Source organism: Mus musculus, chromosome 17 (assembly GCF_000001635.26).
Source record: "Mus musculus strain C57BL/6J chromosome 17, GRCm38.p6 C57BL/6J".
NCBI lineage: Eukaryota > Metazoa > Chordata > Mammalia > Rodentia > Muridae > Mus > Mus musculus.
Window position 1 is genome coordinate 26,080,383 of NC_000083.6, and position 18,139 is coordinate 26,098,521.

Sequence of the window (18,139 nt, forward strand, 5' to 3'; positions counted from 1 at the left end):
CTTGGGGGGGGGGGGCGGGGCTGGAGAAATGGCTTAGTGATTAGAGCTATATACTCCTTTTGAAGAGGAATGGATTTCAATTTTCATGAGACTCAAATCAGATTATAACTCCAGCTGCAGGGGGATCTCAAAGATGCCTTCTTCTGGACTCTGGGGGTATCTACACTAACACATTAAGGTTAGCCAGGCGGTGGTGGCGCATGCCTTTAATCCCAGCACTTGCTAGACAAGGCTGGCCACCAAATGCTCTGACACACCAGCATGGTGGCCACATGCTGGAGCCGGCAGGCAACCCCCACGGATGGGGCAGTGGGGCTGCTTGTACCTTACACATTGAGTGAGTGCTGAAATTGTGTCCTTCTTGAGCTGGCTCAACAGCTAAGAGCTTGATACTGTGTCTGCCAAAGGGGCCCGGAACAGCAGAACATGCTCAGGATTTGTAGTAGAGCGGGGAGTTCAAAGACAGGTGACTATAGGGCTGAAAGGTTTCAGGGAGGGGGAGATGCTCCCTCCCACCAGGGTGGCCACAGTGCCACACCTCCCTCTGATCTGGAGACCATTGGTAAGAAGTCAGGAAGCTGTGCTGCTAGGGTTGGGGGGCAGGATAATGGGGAGGAGGGCACTGGGCTCTGTTGGTGGAAGGAGGGCATGAGGGGGGAGGACTTCACTCAGTTGGTGGGAGGAGGGCATGAGGGAGAAGGACTTTGATCAGTTGGTGGGAGGAGTGCATGAGGGGGGAAGGACTGGGCTCGGTAGGTGGGAGGAAGGCATGAGAAGCAACCAAGCTAAAGAGATATGGAAAAAAGACAGGAAACACAAGCACTATTTCCATGGTAGAATCAGTCAATTTTTTTTCTGTCTAGAAACGTTTTTATTAAAGATTTCTTTATTTATTTTATGTATATGAGTACACTGTAGCTGTACAGATGGTTGTGAGCCTTCATGTGGTTGTTGGGAATTGAATTTTTAGGACCTCTGCTCGCTCTGGTCTGCTCTGCTCGCTCAATCCTGCTAGCTCTGGCCCAAAGATTTATTTATTATTATACATGAGTTCACTGTAGCTGACTTCAGATGCACCAGATCTTATCACAGATGGTTGTGAGCCACCATGTGGTTGCTGGGATTTGAACTCAGGACTTTCAGAAGAGCAGTCAGTGCTCTTACCTGCTGAACCATTTTGCCAGCCCTCTAGAAACTTTTACAAATTCCAACTCATAGCTATTTTTATAGTAGAAAAAACAAAAAACAAAAAAAAAAAAACCCGGGCAGTGGTGGCGAATGCCTTTAATCCCAGCACTTGGGAGGCAGAGGCAGGCAGATTTCGAGGCCAGCCTGGTCTACAGAGTTCCAGGACAGCCAGGGCTATGCAGAGAAACCCTGTCTCAAAAAAAAAAATTTTTTTTTACAAGAAAATGCATTTTTTTTCTGGTAAAACCATAGGAATTCCTCAGATACTGTAAGCAAGTTTCAGCTATGCATGATCGGGTTATTCCTACTCAAGATGTGGGCGGAGGAGAGGCAGAGCTTGCAAAGAGCTTGATCCCAGAGGCAGGGGAGTGGGCTCGGATTTCCAAGTCAGACTCAACACTTCCTGTGTGACTATAGACCTATGCAAGGCAGGAGGCATTCCCCATGAAGAACACTGCCTCCTCAAAACAACTATCTTGAGTACGAAGTTTATGTGTCAGAAGATCCCCGGGGGAGGACGTACAGATCAGTTGATTCTGCTGGTTGAACCTGCTGGAAGCCTTGGGTGTGATCTTCAAACACTGCAAAAATTGGCAGGGTGGCTCTTTTGTAAAATCATCTTCAGCTACATAGTGTACATGAGATCCTATCTTCAAAGAAGAAGAAGGTGGATATCCACGGGAGGACTCCCCTGGGGGACGGGAGGACGGGAGGGAGAGGAAGCTTCAGTCATGATGTAAAGAAAATTGATTAATTCATTAATTAATAGAAAAGTAATCATTAATCATCACTGAATAAACGTTGACCTGAGATGAAGTTATAAGGAGAAAGAAGAAGAACGTGGAGGAGGAGGAAGAAAGAGAGAAAAGGAAAGGAAAGGAAAGGAAAGGAAAGGAAAGGAAAGGAAAGGAAAGGAAAGGAAAGGAAAGGAAAGGAAAGAAAAGAAAAGAAAAGAAAAGAAAAGAAAAGAAAAGAAAAGAAAAGAAAAGAAAAAGTTATATCCTAGCATGTACTCCTGTACTCTCACACTCCAGAGGCTAAGATAGGAAAATTGCAAATTTAAGGCTGTATTTCTCCAATAGAGACGAGGATAAGGTCTGGGAAAACCCAGTGTCATAGAGCCCACTTCCTTCACATTCTTGGAGACCATGTCTTGCCCACCTGGCCCAGGGCCCCTCTGTGCCAGGACAGGGGCAGGGATGCTCCTATGAAAACATGACTAGTAGTTTATAGCTGCACTTAGTAGAATAAAAGATGAGGCATCCAAGGACATGGGGATCCCGAGAAGTGGGAACAACACCTTACCTACAGCTTAGCAGAGAAGGATTCAAACTCTAGCAGTTGCTTGATGCCATTGGGGAATGTCATCCAGCTTCCACCATCAACCACCAGCACGATACCTGAGACATAGGAAGCCAGAGGGCTGGCCAGGTACAGCACGCTGTGAGCGATCTCTGTCTTGGTCCCAAGTCTTGGAATAGGATTTGAAAAATGCTTTAATTTCGAACTGGCATTGGAGCCTCCTGGAAAGCAATAGGAAGTCAGATCCCAGTAAGCCTCTATGCCACAGTGTCTGCTGCTCTCTCCAGCTAGCTCTCTCCCTGACCCAGATCTGGAAACAGTGGTTGCTCTATCAAGGCCAACAGCAGACTGACACTGAACCCACATGATGGACATTGGAGACCCTCACAGTAGGCCAAGTTCAACAGGGTAGAAGGTTAAACATTTAGATAACTTCTTGACTTGAATAAGAAGACTTTTGTTGATGGTTGTGTTGTCCTTATTGTTTTTGTTTTTGAGACAGGGTTTCTCTGTGTAGCCCTGGCTGTCCTGGAACTCACTCTGTAGACCAGGCTGGCCTCGAACTCAGAGATCCACCTGCCTCTGCCTCCCAAGTGCTGGGATTAAAGGTGTGTGCCACCACCACCCAGTAAGACAGAATTGTTAAGTACTGCAACAATTCTTGAAGCTTTGATGGGTGTCTCAAACTCCCAGGGAGACTTACTTAATCGCCTTAAACCCTCAGTGCCACTGATGGCACCAGGAGCCAGGCTGTTGACACGGATATTCTGGGGACCCCATTCCACAGCCAAGTGTCGCGTCATAGCATCTGCATGAGAAATGCATATGGGAGGGGAAACTGTGAGGCTGTTCCGCTCTGAGGTAGCCCAAGTATCAGTGTGAGCTCTACAGTGTCCACAGCTAGGATCAAGTTCATGTGGAGATTATCAGCCTCTGGGGAGAGTCTAAGGAGTGCACAGGGGACACACATACCCACAGCTGCTTTGGCAGCGCCTGCATGTAGCTGTAGCACCTGCCCCCTCATACTGAGGGTGGCAGTAATGTTCACAATCACTCCTCCATGGTCCTGAAACATATAAGGGATGGTGATGAGCAAGTAGCCAAGAGGAAGAAAGGCCCTTGCCAGGAGGATACCCACCCGGAAGAACTTCTTGTAAAGCACACTAGACACATTGAAGGTACCGATGGTGTCAATGTCAACCACGGTCTTAAAGGCATTGAAAGACAAAGCACTGGCAGGGCATAGGAAGTTTCCAGCTGCACCTAGAGAATAGAAGGGGAAAGCTGGTGGGTTGTGGCTCTGAGAAGACAGGGCACTAATGAGCTAAGCCTTGTCAGGAGTGTTCTGAGAACAGCAAGAGTATGGAGACCCGCCGGGCGTGGTGGCTCACGCCTTTAAAAATCCCAGCACTTGGGAGGCAGAGGCAGGCGGACTTCTGAGTTCGAGGCCAGCCTGGTCTACAAAGGGAGTTCCAGGACAGCCAGGACTATACAGAGAAACCCTGTCTCGGGAAAAAAAAAAAAAAAAAAAACAACAACAACAACAACAACAACAAAAAAGAGTATGGAGACCCTTAAAGTAGTCTAAGCTAGACAGGACAGGACACTACGCACTCAACAGACACAGGATAGAAGACTATATGCCAAGAAGTGGAGTCCTAAGACCAAGTCTGAAGGCAGCACTTGGGAGGCAGCAGCAATAAGATCAGAAGTTCAATGGACATAGTGAGCTTGACCCCAAAGAAGATAGGAGATTCTATTTCACAAAAATAGGGAGATGGATGGACGGACAGATGGATGGGTAGATGGATAGATGACAGACAGTTTATTGGTTTGTTTTCTTTTTGTTTTTGTTTTTTTTTTTGTTTTGTGAATGTGACTTTATTTGAATAGAGAGCCTTTAGCCAGGCATGGTGGTACACACCTTTATTCCCAGGAAGCAGAGACAGGCAGATTTCTCTGAGTTCAAGGACAGCCTGGTCTACCAAATGAGTTCTAGGACATCCAGGGATAGCCAGAGAATCCCTGTCTCAACAAACAAACAAACATCCCACAAAAACAGGAAATAGAATGTTTATTATCAAGTTGAGATGGTGCTGAGTTAGGTTCAGCACTAACTGATTTCTTTCTCTAAGAAGAGGTAGGAGGAACTGGGGTGTGGCTCAGGGGTAGGACACTGGCCTGGCATGCACAGCACTGTGGGTTCAATCGGCAGGCAGAAAGAGAACACGTAAAGATACAAAGACACAGAAGGGTCACAGGAAGATGGAGTCAGAAACTGGGGCGACACAGCCACAAGCTAAGGGGCACTAAAACTTGGTACAACTCTGAAAGCTGAGATAAAGCCACAGAGTGAGCCCCTTGGGAGCCTGCAGAGAGTAGCGCTCTGATGACACCTGAGTTTAGCTTGCAATGGCCTCTAGAACTGAGGAATTGTACCTAGTCTTTAAGGCCACCAAGTTTGTGGCACTTGTTCATCCCAAGGAAGCGAACATACAGGATGTTTACATTTTTCTGTCTACTTTTACAAATATATATGTATATAGGTCTCTTAATTTTGTGTTAAGAGTGTTTGCCTGCTTGTGTACCATGTGTACATCTGGTGCCTGTGGAGGCCATAAGATTGAACCTTGATACACGGTAATAATATCAATTATTTGGCATGTAACATTTGATTAATAGCAGATACAGTGAAGTAATTATATAGACTTCTGTTTTATCTACTTAATTATTCTGTAAGGTTATGAAATCAACTTTTTTTTCTGGGCTAATGATAGTAACCAGGGCTTTCTGCATGCTGGGCTTCATTCCTATATCTATTACATTGGTTTGCTTATTATTAATTAATTAATTAATTAATTCCGAGGCAGGGTCTCTTTATGTAACTCTGGCTGTCTTGGAACTTACTAGGTAGAGCAAGCTGGCCTCATACTTAGAGCCCCTCCTGCCTCTGCCCCTGAGTGCTTAGATTAAAGTCATGTGCCACCACACCTGGAGAGCCAGCCCATACTTTTATTTTAACATGTATTTAGTTTGTATGTATGTACACATGTATGTATGATGTGTGTGGGTGTGCATGTGCCACGGCATACATGTAGGGGACAAAGGATGACCTGTGCTAGTGAATCCAGTCCTTCCACCACATGGTTCCAGGGACAGGACTCAGACCTAAGCTGCTGAGCCATCTCCCCATTCCATGGTTTTGTTGTTACTGCTGTTTTTTGTTTTGTTTTGTTTGTTTAAGACATGGTTTATGTAGCCCTGGCTTTCCTGGAACTCACTCTGTAAACCAGGCTGGCCTTGAACATAGAGATTCACCTGCCTCTGCCTAAGTGCTGGAGTTAAAGGCATACCACCATTGCCAGGCTAGCCCACTTTTTAATTTTTTAATTTATTTATTTTTATCTATGTGATGGTGTCAGATCTGGGCATTTCAGATAGTTGTGAGCTGCCATGTGAGTCCTGGGAATTGAACACCCAGGTCCTCTGAAAGAGCAATCAGTGTTCTTTTTGTTTGTTTGTTTTGTTTTGTTTTGTTTTGTTTTGTTTTGTTTTTCAAGACAGGGTTTCTCTGTATAGCCCTGGCTGTCCTGGAACTCACTCTGAAGACCAGGCTGGCCTCGAACTCAGAAATCTGCCTGCCCCTGCCTCCCGAGTGCTGGGATTAAAGGTGTGCGCCACCACCGCCCGGCTTAAATTTATTAGGCAGGCGGATTTCCGAGTTCGAGGCTAGCCTGGTCTACATAGTGAGTTCCAGGACAGCCAGGGCTACACAGAGAAACCCTGTCTCGAAAAAAAACAAAAAAAAATTTATTAGATATTTTCTTCATTTACATTTCAAATGCTGTCCCGAAAGTCCCCTATGCCCTCCCCCTGCCCTGCTCCCCAACCCACCCATTCCTGCTTCCTGGCCCTGACATTCCCCTGTACTGGGGCATAGAATCTTTGCTAGACCAAGGGGCCTCTCTTCCCATTGTTTTTTTAAAGTAGAAATTTCAGTACATGCCGGGCGTGGTGGCACACGCCTTTATTCCCAGCACTCGGGAGGCAGAGGCAGGCAGATTTCTGAGTTCCAGGCCAGCCTGGTCTACAGAGTGAGTTCCAGGACAGCCAGGGCTATACAGAGAAATCCTGTCTTGAAAAACCAAAAAAAAAAAAAAAATTCAGTACACAAAACACCCTGTATGTGACTTAGTCATGTCCAGAGGACATCCAGGGTAGCTTAGAGTTTGCTGACCTGTGTGACGTAGGAAACAGTCCAGGGCAGAGCATACTCTAGATTGTCCTAATTGAAAGGTCACAGCTGGGCCAGAACCGATTGTGAGGCGATAGTTCAACCAAGACAAACACCTAGGCTCTGTCACATCACTGCCCTTGGACCAGAGTTCTGGAGCTTCCGGACGGCACTTCTAACCTATCAGCAGACTCTGGCCTCACTAAGCCACACTCACAGTTAATGAGGATGTTGATTTTGCCAAATTCTTGCAGCGCTTGATCCACAGCAGTCATGACCTCTGGGGGAACTCGGACATCCATAGACAGAGGGAGGCACCGCTTTCCGGTGGCAGCAACCAACTTCTTAGCAGCCTAGACAGCAGAGAGAAAGAGAGCTGGATGACAGCTTAAGCCCAGAGTAGCAGCCTCAGCCTGGAGAAGCATTTTCAGCCCAGAGAAGCAGCCTTAGCCTGGAAAAGCAGCCTCAGCCTGAAGAAGCACACCCTTAAGAACTTCATGGGAATGACTCATCTACATTACATTAGGACCCCAAGTTTGTTGGGGTACCTGCCAGGGAGACTTAGCTTGAAAATAGCGACATCCTGGGTCCAGACCCCTGGTGGATGTTGGTAAGACAGCCTGCATTCTCTATAATCTGTCACCCATCCCAGACCCCACCTTCTGCCTACATTCCGCCTGGCCTGGAGGGTAGATGGCTGGAGTGATGGCCTTTAACACTGACGGTCCTACTGAGCCATTCTGGAACCAGACAACTTCTAAAAACATGACCCAATAACCAAACTTCTAAAAAAAAAAAGTCCAGGGGATCTCTGAGACTCCATTTCCACTGAGCTCCTCTGCTCAAGAAGAGACAGATTTTGTTCTGTTTCTATCCTCTGGGTCTCAGGACTCCTCCCCACAGCTTTCTTCTCACCGTGGTCACTTTCTGCAGACTCCTGCCGACGATGACAGTGTGGCAGCCATGCCTATAAAACCAGATAGTAGGCCTGAGAAGAAAAGATGAGGGACAAACCCTGGGGGGCTCCCAGCAAGCACTACTCCAGAAGGAACTCCCCCAAGTTTCTTAGTTTCTTGGCCTGACCGGCAGCAGGCACAACTGTGTAAGTCTAGACAGACTTCTGGATGCCATGGCTGCCCACTCCTAGGTGTCTGTGGTGTGTCTCTGGCTTGGGGTACCCTGCCTCAGATACCATGTACATGGCAGAGAGGGTGTAGTGGGATACTGGTGTCAATCCCATATCTGTGCAGGGCCCTGCTGGGACACTGGAGTGAAGAACAGGAGCCCATTTTGAGAGGGGGAGCCACCCGGTGACAACAGTGTCTATGACCTGCTCCACAGGTTTTCATAGAAGCTACACCAGCTTATTTAATCTTCCCGACTCTGAATAGACAGGGCTTTGTTCTACTAGAAGAAACTTCATAAAGCCACCAGCTCTGAATAATAATCTACTACTTGGAGCCTCAGTCGATTCTTGTGGGACTCACGTCCAGTTGTGAAAAGCTGAGTGCTGGGGAAGACTGGAGAAGGGTTCTTCTACCTCCACCTCCACAATTCTGAGCCTCCACCAGCTTTGGTATCGAGCTGCTAATCCTCTCAATGAGGTCACAAAACCTGTGTCCAAGGGACACTCTTCTCCCACATCAGCAGCACCCCGTCAACGTACGAGGCTGTGAGGCTAGTCACACACAGTCTCAACTAATTCTAGGAGACCACAAAGGTCCTGACCTCTCCCCAAGACAGCATTCAACCACTCCCCCAAATCCACCAAGATCCAGACAAAGGGACGTAAGGTGGCAGGAAGGGTTCCGGTAGTGTGTACCTCATGAAAATCTCTGCGATCCGGAAGCCAATCCCAGAACCACCACCTGTGATAAAGGCCACTTTGTCCCTTCAAAAACAAGAAAATGTAGTCATTTTTAAATATTTATTTGTTTTACCAGTATGAGTGTTTTGCCTGTGTGCCTACAGAGAGTTGAGTCCTCGTGTGGATGCTGGGAACCAATGCTGGGTCTCCTGCAAGAACAGTAAGTGCTCTGAACTTATTCAGCCATCTCTCTAGTCCCTAAACTCTTCTTTGAAAACCATGTTTTAGCTTGATGGGGGATGCATGCCTGTAATTCCAGCCTGTGAGAAGTGGAGACAGGGGGACCAAGAATTAAAAGCCAGCCTGGTCTACAGAGAGAGTTCTAGGACAGCCAGGGCTTCACAGAGAAACCTCATCTCGAAGAGCTTTAGATAGATAGATCTCTGTTAACTCAAGCTCAAATAGATAAGCGGCCCGTGGAGAACTTTCACTCCATGAACTTCTACCCAGTTTCGCTATGAAGGAAAACATGCTCCTGCTAAACAGGTACTCAATGAATTTGCAAGACATAAATCCCCAGCCATAAAACTGCAATCTTTAAAGTCGGTTATTTTTAGGCTCCCTAGAAGTTCGGAGGTGAAGGAGTTTATTTAGCCTAAAATTTTCTGCGTAGTAAGTTACCAAGAGAGACTTGTTTTCAAAAGTGAGCAAGCGCCGGGCGTGGTGTCGCACGCCTTTAATTCCAGCACTCGGGAGGCAGAGGCAGGCGGATTTCTGAGTTCGAGGCTAGCCTGGTCTACAAAGTGACTTCCAGGACAGCCAAGGCTATACAGAGAAACCCTGTCTCTAAAACAAAACAAAACAAAGTGAGCAGCTTCCACCCTCAGTCCCTCATCCCATTCTTCCAGAACCCCAAGAAACTTCAGGTCTACGATTGCCCAGGAACGGAGTACTGAGCATCTGTCCTCTGTGATGTCACATCCAGTGGCAGATTCGTTAAACCCTGTGCCCCAAGTCTGGATCGCCCCCTGGTTCCCTGCTTTAGCTCACTGGAGAAGATCCGGGCAGAAGAGATGGTGGTATTCAGGAAGACAGTCATCCCCCTCAACGTCGGGCGGCGGCTGGGCCATGATTGCTGCGTGTCCGGGATGGCAAGGACAGTGGAACCAGGAACCAGATCTACCTTTCCAACGCAAAACGCAGCGTTCTGCAGGTTGCTCGCTCCGCCCAGAAAGATCCAGGACCAAAGTTCTGCCCCCACATCAAGCCGCCCATCAGACGGGGGTGGGACAGGGGCGCCCCACCCCAAAAAGGTGCCTGGGCCCTTCAAGCCTTCCTATCACAGACCCTCCCGCAACTCCCAGCCTCCAGCCCTTCCCACTCGACCAGGCGGACACCCCGCCCTCGGTGGCGCGCAGCCTGCTGGGACTGAGAATGGGAGGAGGCACTGATACAGAGGCCCAGAGACGCTCCAGCCAGTTAAATGCCCGGTTCCTTTCCCAGTTGGTGTCTGTGCAGCCACTTAGTCCATATACCCAAGCTGGCCGGGCTGCGTGCTATCAGCTGTGGAAGTCGGAACTCCAGATGAACACCGCTCTTGGACACTACCTCCCAGTGCAGAGAATCTGGAGCTTGCAAACCCAATAGCTCCCTCTCGTGGCTAACCCGGGTGGAAAGTCCAGAGTGAACCTCTTGCTGGCTGGCAAGAATCACTGCACTGAAACTCAGAGAACCAAGAACTGGGTTCCATTGTCTAGATGTCAAAGAGTGAAATGACTTATCAAATTAGCCACAGAAGCTGTCATGATGTACCTGCAACTGAATCAGTGACTCTGGGATCCGGGGTGAGATGTGACTTACATGTGTCAATGTGAACATAAATGGACATCAGGCCGTGGTGGTCATCATGGACAGCATCAGGTCGGGAGTGGAGGATACTCTTTTGTGCCTGGGTTGCATTGAGGGAGAGATGAGAGTAGCCCTTGGAGTGTTAGGCTCTGCTGTTCCAACTTCAGGAGACCTGATACACAATACCCACAAAGACTGGTGTGTACTCCTACTGAAGGCTCGCTCACTGGGCCTTGAAGAAGCCTCAGGTCCGGTCTATTCTTTACTGCCATCCTCAGACAAATCAGATGGGCAGGAGCTATACCAGCGCCCGCAAAAGAACCCCAATTGGATTCTCAATTTCATGGGCCCTGGATTCTTGCTTGGTTCTTGCATTTACCCAAAGTCGAGGGATCCTTCCTTTCTTTACTCAAAGCTCTAAGCTTCAGGCCTAATGTTTTATACCATGCATAAAAACACTCATTAAAGTGCTTGAGTAAAGCAATTTCCTCCACATTTGTCATGACTATGGGACATCATGGTGCATCATTGCTCTGGTGACCTATAGCTTGGCCCTGTAGTCGTGCCAATGAAATAAGTAGAATACGGTGGTAGCTGGGACTAGGGGAGTAGTAATCCAGGATCGGCATTATACACTGGCCTTAACTCCTCACCTAGGACTTTCTACTCCCCTGTAGGAGGTAGGTAAACTGAAAGCAGGATCCCATCAGGCTTGCTGTCACTGCCCATGCTGGGGGCAGGGGGACCTTTCAGTGACTCGGCTGTCCTGAGGTCACCCATGTTTCTGTGGCCAATCTCTCATCCACGGTCCCATAAGCCAGTCCAACGAACTCATGGGTTCACCAACTGGAAATGGTTGGAATTGTTACTCTAGTCTGTTATTGGTGCCCTAGAGGGGGTGAACAAGCATTTGTTCATATCTCCCAGGAAAGGTCACACAGTGCTGAGATAGCAGAACTAGTAAGTAGACCATTTCCATTTTAAGCATAAAATTTTAATGTCTCTCCTTTGAGGCAGGTGAAGTCACCTTTGACAATGCCCCAAAGGTTGTCTGGCACTTTTGTACACAAGGACATGGTCCAATATTGTATTGACTTAGGATACAAAAAGGCACATAGAGTTGAGGCTTAGACTCCCCTGGGCTGGAGTTGGGTAGAGCGGGAGTAGGGAGTGGTTTGGGGACATGGGAAGCATGGGGGCTTGACTTCTTGTTGACAGAGGTAGTAGGTCATGGGTAGACCTGAAGTGCAGAAGGCAGTGCAAGCCCTCAGGCAGGGTAGCAGCTGCTGTGGTGACCACCATCTGCCCAGTTCAACAGTTCGCTGCTCTGAAACCACAGCTCGATCTCCCTCTGGGCCCCATCCACAGAATCGCTAGCATGGATGACGTTCCTGTGAGAGGTGGAAAAGGTGGAGTCTGTGGTTGAGTCCAGTTTAAGTCTGGATTGGGACCCCAGGGCTATCTTGCCTCTAACCTGCTGCCCTCTGTCAGGGAACAAGGTGACCGTAGAGAAGAGAAGGAGATTTTGGAGTTGGTTATGGTGCTACAAGCCTATAACAAGGGCACTGAAGAAGCTGAGATTGCAGGACTGCCTTGAATCGTGGCCAGTCTGGATTAGAGAGGGAGACCCTGTCTCAGAATAGAAGACGGGGGCTGGAGAGATGGCATGGCAGTTGGAGCACATCCTCTCTTGCAGAGACCCAGACCTTGGTTCCCAGCACCCAAATACAGTGGCTCACAACTACCTGTAACTCTGGCTCCAGGCATCTAGCACCCTCTTCTGGCTTCTGCAGGCACTACAGGCATATGCACACACAAAGATAAAATAAAATATAAATAAATAAATAAATAAATAAATAAATAAATAAATAAATAAATAAGGGAGACGAGAGCCAGAGATGAAGCTCAGTTGGTAGAGTGCTTGCTTGCCTGGCATGCACAAACCCCTGATTTTGATCCCCAGCACTCGGTAGGCAGTACTAGGCAGAGGCAGGGAGAGTACAAATTCATGGCTGCGCTCAGCAATATAATCAGTTTGAGACCAGCCTAGATTACATGAGAAAAATGAAGGGAAGGAGGAAGGGGAAAGGGTGGGCAGTAAGAAGGGCTGGACATTTGCATCTCTCCTGGCCTCAGTTTCTCCCAAGCTCAGAGGCCAGCCTATATACTAACTTCTGACAGCTGCCTCTCCCTACCGGTAATCAGAGACGCCCCTCGTGGTTGGCGACCAAAACAGAATACTAAAGAGCCAGGAAAAAGTGGTTTTAGTCAGGCATGGAAGCCTACTGTAAGCTCAGCACTCAGGCAGTAGAGATATGAGACTAAGGAGTTCAAGACAGGGGCTGGAGGGATGGCTCAGCGGTTAGGAGCACTAATTGCTCTTCCAGAGGTCCTGAGTTCAAATCCCAGCAACCACATGGTGGCTCACAACCATCTGTAATGGGATCCCATGCCCTCTTCTGGTGTGTCTGAAAACAGCTACAGTGTACTCATATAAGTAAAATAAACAAATCTTTTAAAAAAAAGTTTAAGACACCTTCAATAAGCTCAGAGACAATCTGGCCTACCTGAGAACAGATCTCAAAAAAAAACCTGGCTTTTCTTTCAGCCCAGCAAGATTCCCACTTCTCAAGGATTTTTTTTTTTTTTTTTTTGGACAGGGTTTCTCTGTGAAGCCCTGGCAGTTCTGGAACTCCCCTTTGTGACCAGGCTGTCCTCAAACTCAGAGATCTGGCTGCCTCTGCCTCCTGAGCGGTAGGATTAAGGGGGTGTCACTGTCACTGTCACAGCCGCCTGACTAACACTGGCCTTCTTTGCCCCACTTTGGGAGACTAAGGGTGTCAGGGCCTCCATACCTGCTGATGTGAACACTGAAGTCGCCCCTGATTGTCCCGGGGGCTGCCTCTGTTGAGTCGGTGTGTCCTATCATGGCCCTTGAGATATGGACCACATTGGGGCCTTCCCAGACCTGCAGCACAGATATGGGGGTTCGAGAGAAGCTGGGGACCCTGGGTGCCCTGGGCTCAATCCAAGCCCTTTCCTTTGCTCGGAGAATGACACCCCAAAGACCCATTCCATTGCCCCTGCCCTGCTGTACCATGGCCACCACAGGCCCAGAGCTCATGTAGCTGATAAGAGCTGGGTAGAATGGCTTCCTCTGTAGGTCCCGGTAGTGCTCAGCAAGGATGCTTTCTGGTGCCTGTGTGGAAAGAGGTGTGAGACCAACCCTCGGAGAATAAACCCCCAATTGGTGTCCTGAGTTTGGGGCACCTTTTGGACACAACTCCAGAAGCTAGCTCCTACAATGGATACCTCCCAACCCTTGCAACTGCAAGTGCTAGGAGCCTTTGGGACACCACAGCCCAAGGGAGATACCTGCAGCATCTTCATCCCCACGAGCTTGAAGCCCCGCCTCTCAAAGCGTTGTATCACAGTCCCCACTAGTCTCCTCTGTACCCCATCTGGCTTCACAGCAACCAGCGTCCGCTCTTGGGGCCAGGGGGGGCCTCCTGTTAAAAAAAAAAGACAGGTCGGGGTGAGGATGCTCCACATTTTCAGGGCCCTCCCACCTAGATACCTGACAGAGCTCAGACATCAAAGGACTGGGAAGTTCCTGCCACAATACAAACACAGACAAATGCAAAGGGGAGCCGCCCTGGCAGTCGCAGAAGCTGCTCAAGGTGGAGATGGTTTCCCTGAAAAGGCTCAGATAACTTAGGGGCCAGAGAGTCTTGGTGATGAAGTCTCCCTTTCCCCTGAAAAGAAAACTTGAGTCTAGCCTCACATGACTCCAGGTACCACAGTGTGTGAAGCCCAGGCTTGCCCACAAGGAGCTTATCCTCTGGGTGTGGAGAAATGGCATTGAAATCAAGGAATATTAGTGCACGATGTCTAGGCGGGCTAAGTGCTGGGGACCAAGGATCAGGCTTGAGCAGAGGATGACCCACACTACAGGGCAGAAACATAGCTGCCACGGCACGTGCGTCTCCTCCAAAAACAAACGCTACTTCTGAGAGGGTCCTAGCCCCTGACTGACTCACAAAACGGTAGCAAAGTTAGGAGAAACACCAAGTTAGAGAAGAGGTGATCGACCAGGCTCTAATCCCCAGGCCACAATGAATGCCCACTAAACTCAACAGGCTGATAAAAGGGGGGAGGTGTCTCCCTAACTTGCAAGTTCCCCAAGGGACAAGAGACCCAGGATAGCCCCAGAGTCTGATGCCTGCTGGTCTGTGCCTTGGTGAGGCTATTCAATTTCCAAGATTCATGAAAGGAATACCCTTTATCTGGCTCTCAGAAAGCACCCCATGAGTGGATAGAAAGGGCCAAGACCCCAGGAAATGACCGGGGTGTCTTAGGCCTGCTCTGGCTCAAGTTTCAATACCCGGGCAACAACTGCTCCGCGGAGGGAACGTGACCCCATAGCGTCTGGTAGTCTCCCCGCCTCGGCTTTGGCTTTCTACTGCTAAAAGCTCTGTCCCGGGCTGCTGAGGGTTGGACTTGCACTCCTCCGGGACAAGACCAAGCCTTTGGCTGCCGCACGTGCGCAAACAAAGGCCGCGCAGCGGCCATCCGCCTAGTTCCCCACGGGCACAGGACTCACCGGAACTGGGGCGCACCAGCAGGCACTGAAAGCGTGGCCCGCACAACAGCGCCCGCAGCGCCGCGACGCGCCCGAAAAGGCTGCCCATGTTGCGGGCTGGCGCCGCACTGAACGCCGCGCAGAGCGGGCAGTGGGAGGTGCCACGCATTGCCCCGCCCCGCCTCCACCCTAAGGGGCCCGCTGGGGCCCCACATCACATTCTTGTCTTCTGGAGCTGATAGCCTTCAAACACTGATCTCTGTTAAAATCAGGGTGCAGCTCAGTGACGGAGCGCTTGACTATCATGCTCAGAGCCTTGGGCTCGACCAACCCCAGTACTGCAGGGGGAAAAAAAATGAAAAATTATGTGTGTGTGTGCGCGTGTCTATGCGCGTATGTATAAATTTTGCAGTTGCTCATTCAGTTTTTAGATTATATACTTGTTTTCATAACGTACAGTCAAATATTGTTATATCTACTTTTGGGGGCAGAGTGGCCATCGCCGCAAATACCAACTGGCTCTCTAAGTTTGACAGTTGGACTATTTGTCAGTTCTGTTATTACATCCTTGATTTTCAAGTTATCTATCAATTTATTTATTTATTGGAATTTTTTATTTTGTTTAAACCTCTCTAGATTAAAAAAGTTATTTTTTATTTACTAGCAGGGTGGTGGTGGCATACTCCTTGAATTTAGCCCTCAAGAAGGTAGAGTCAAGCTCTCTGAGAATCCCTCCCCCCCCCCCCACCCCCCGCCTGTGTTTTTGTTTTTGTTTTTGTTTTTCCAGACAGGGTTTTCTCTGTGTAGCCCTGGCTGTCCTGGAACTCACTCTGTAGACCAGGCTGGCTTTGAACTAAGAAATCCACCTGCTTGTGCCTCCCAAGTGCTGGGATTAAAGGCGTGTGCCACCACTGCTGAGAAACCCTTTCTCAACTCACCCCCAAAGAAAAATGATTTACATTGAACAGTTGAGAGCTGCCCAGGATGGGTGCTAGGAACCGAACTCACATCTTTTGGGAGGCCAAGCACTGCTCTCTTAACCACTCAGTCATCTCTCCAACCCCATCTGTGTACCACAGCTGGGAGCTGGGAATTGCTTTGACTTTATGACAAAGGTATAATCAATCCTTGCTGCTGTCACTGCATTGCATATGTAGCAGAGGTTGGCTTGGAACTCTTTTTTTTTTTTAAGATTTATTTATTTTATGTATATGAGTACACTAGCTGTCTTCAGACACACCAGAAGAGGGTGTCAGATCCCATTACAAATGGTTGTGAACCACCATGTGGTTGCTGAGAATTGAACTCAGGACCTCTGGAAGAGCAGTCAGTGCTCTTACCCGTTGTACTTTATTTTATTATATATATTACCCCTTGAACTTTTATTGTTGTTTTTTTCGAGACAGGGTTTCTCTGTGTAGCCCTGGCTGTCCTGGAACTCACTCTGTAGACCAGGCTGGCCTCAAACTCAGAAATCTGCCTGCCTCAGCCTCCCGAGTGCTGGGAGTAAAGGCATGCGCCACCACCGCCCGACTTCTCACTGTGTATCTTGCTGGCCTGGAACTAGCTATGTAAACCAAGCTGACTTTGAACTCACAGAGTTCTATTTAAATACCAAGATTAAAAGCATTGCCAGGGCTGGAGAGATGACTCAGTGGTAAAGGACACTGACTGCTCTTTCTGAGTTCAATTCCCAGCAACCACATGGTGGCTCACAATCACAATGGGATCTGATGCCCACTTCTGGCATGCAGGCATACACAAAATAAAATTTTAAAAATCTTTAAAAAGAAGGGGAAAAAAAAAAAAAGCATTGCCAGCCGGGCGGTGGTGGCGCACGCCCTTAATCCCGGCACTTGGGAGGCAGAGGCAGGCAAATTTCTGACTTTGAGGTCAGCCTGGTCTACAGAGTGAGTTCCAGGACAGCCAGGGCTACACAAAGAAACCCTGTCTCAGAAAACAAAAACAAAAACAAACAAACAAACAAAAGCATTGCCACTAATCTAGCAGTGGTGCAGCACTCTGGTTGGGTTTTTTGTTTTTTGTTTGTTTGGTTGGTTTGGTTTTTCCAGGCAGGGTTTCTCTGTGTAGCCCTGGCTGTCCTGGAACTCACTCTGTAGACCAGGCTGGCCTCCTCTGCATCTGGAACACTGCAATTAAAGGCTTGCACTGGCACTGACCTGCTAGTGGCGCTCGCCTTTAATCCCAACACTCAGGAGGCAGAGGCAGGTGGGTATCTGTGAGTTTGAGTCCAGCCTGGTCTACAGAGTGAGTTCCAGGACAGCCAGGGCTACACAGAAAAGCACCTGTCTTGAAACAAACAAACAAACAAACAAAATAATAATGATAAAGAAATAAGGGGAAAAAAGCCATCGCCACTACACTCAGCTGTTTTTCTTTTTATTTTATTTACCTATTGATTTATCCATGAAGTGTATGTGTAGTGTATGCACATGTGTATGAGTGTGTATGAATGTGTGTGTGATGTATGTATGAGTGTGTATGAATGTGTGTGATGTATGCACATGTGTATGAGTGTGTATGAATGTGTGTGTGATATATGTATGAGTGTGTATGAATGTGTGTGATGTATGTACATGTGTATGAGTGTGTATGTGTAGTGTATGCACTGTATATGTATGTAACATGTGTGTATGTGTAATCTATGTACATGTATATATGTGTGTGCTATATGTGTGTGTATGAGTGTTCCTGTCTGATGTGTGTGGTGTATGTACATGTGTATATGTGTGTGATATAGGTGTGTGTATGAGTGTACATGTGTGATATAGGCACATGTGTATGTCTCTGCACAAAGGCCAGAAGAAGTCATTGGCTGTCCTTCCCCATCACTTTCCACCTTATTCTTTGTGGTAGAGCATCTCCCAGAACCTCGAGCTCTTGTTTCTTGTAGGAAACTGACAGTGAGCAACCCCTCAATCCTCCTGTCCTCACTACATCATTGGTTTTGCAGTCATTCTCTGGTCCATGACTGGGCTGTTCCAGACTCAGTGCAGCAAGCATTCTTCTTTTTTTTTTTTTTTTTTTTTTTTTGGTTTTTCAAGACAGGGTTTCTCTGTATAGCCCTGGCTGTCCTGGAACTCACTTTGTAGACCAGGCTGGCCTCAAACTCAGAAATCTGCCTGCCTCTGCCTCCCGAGTGCTGGCATTAAAGGCA

The 18,139-nt window shown here is 48.2% G+C and overlaps 2 protein-coding genes across 4 annotated transcripts; both read right to left on the reverse strand.

The window, feature by feature from the left end:
- Positions 1 to 825: 825 nt before the first annotated feature.
- Positions 826 to 9,940, reverse strand: Decr2 (2-4-dienoyl-Coenzyme A reductase 2, peroxisomal). 2 transcript variants are annotated; one of them, NM_011933.2, is made up of 9 exons: positions 9,582 to 9,782; positions 8,547 to 8,615; positions 7,640 to 7,691; positions 6,942 to 7,077; positions 3,629 to 3,753; positions 3,463 to 3,556; positions 3,194 to 3,298; positions 2,494 to 2,711; positions 829 to 1,879 (listed from the first exon to the last, which is right to left on the reverse strand). In NM_011933.2, exons 1-8 carry the CDS (start codon positions 9,659 to 9,661, stop codon positions 2,494 to 2,496), a joined length of 879 nt encoding a protein of 292 aa, NP_036063.1. In that variant the 5' UTR covers positions 9,662 to 9,782; the 3' UTR covers positions 829 to 1,879. The 2 variants fall into 2 exon arrangements, with proteins under 2 accessions (XP_030105676.1, NP_036063.1); XM_030249816.1 differs by lacking the exons at positions 7,640 to 7,691; positions 8,547 to 8,615 and having other exon boundaries at positions 826 to 1,879; positions 9,582 to 9,940.
- Positions 9,941 to 11,351: 1,411 nt separating this feature from the next.
- On the reverse strand, positions 11,352 to 15,141 carry Nme4 (NME/NM23 nucleoside diphosphate kinase 4). Of its 2 annotated transcripts, XM_006524677.4 has the most exons (6): positions 14,983 to 15,141; positions 13,755 to 13,888; positions 13,477 to 13,578; positions 13,235 to 13,347; positions 12,125 to 12,175; positions 11,352 to 11,770 (listed from the first exon to the last, which is right to left on the reverse strand). In XM_006524677.4, exons 1-6 carry the CDS (start codon positions 15,128 to 15,130, stop codon positions 11,647 to 11,649), a joined length of 672 nt encoding a protein of 223 aa, XP_006524740.1. In that variant the 5' UTR covers positions 15,131 to 15,141; the 3' UTR covers positions 11,352 to 11,646. The 2 variants fall into 2 exon arrangements, with proteins under 2 accessions (XP_006524740.1, NP_062705.1); NM_019731.1 differs by lacking the exon at positions 12,125 to 12,175 and having other exon boundaries at positions 11,363 to 11,770; positions 14,983 to 15,088.
- Positions 15,142 to 18,139: the final 2,998 nt, after the last annotated feature.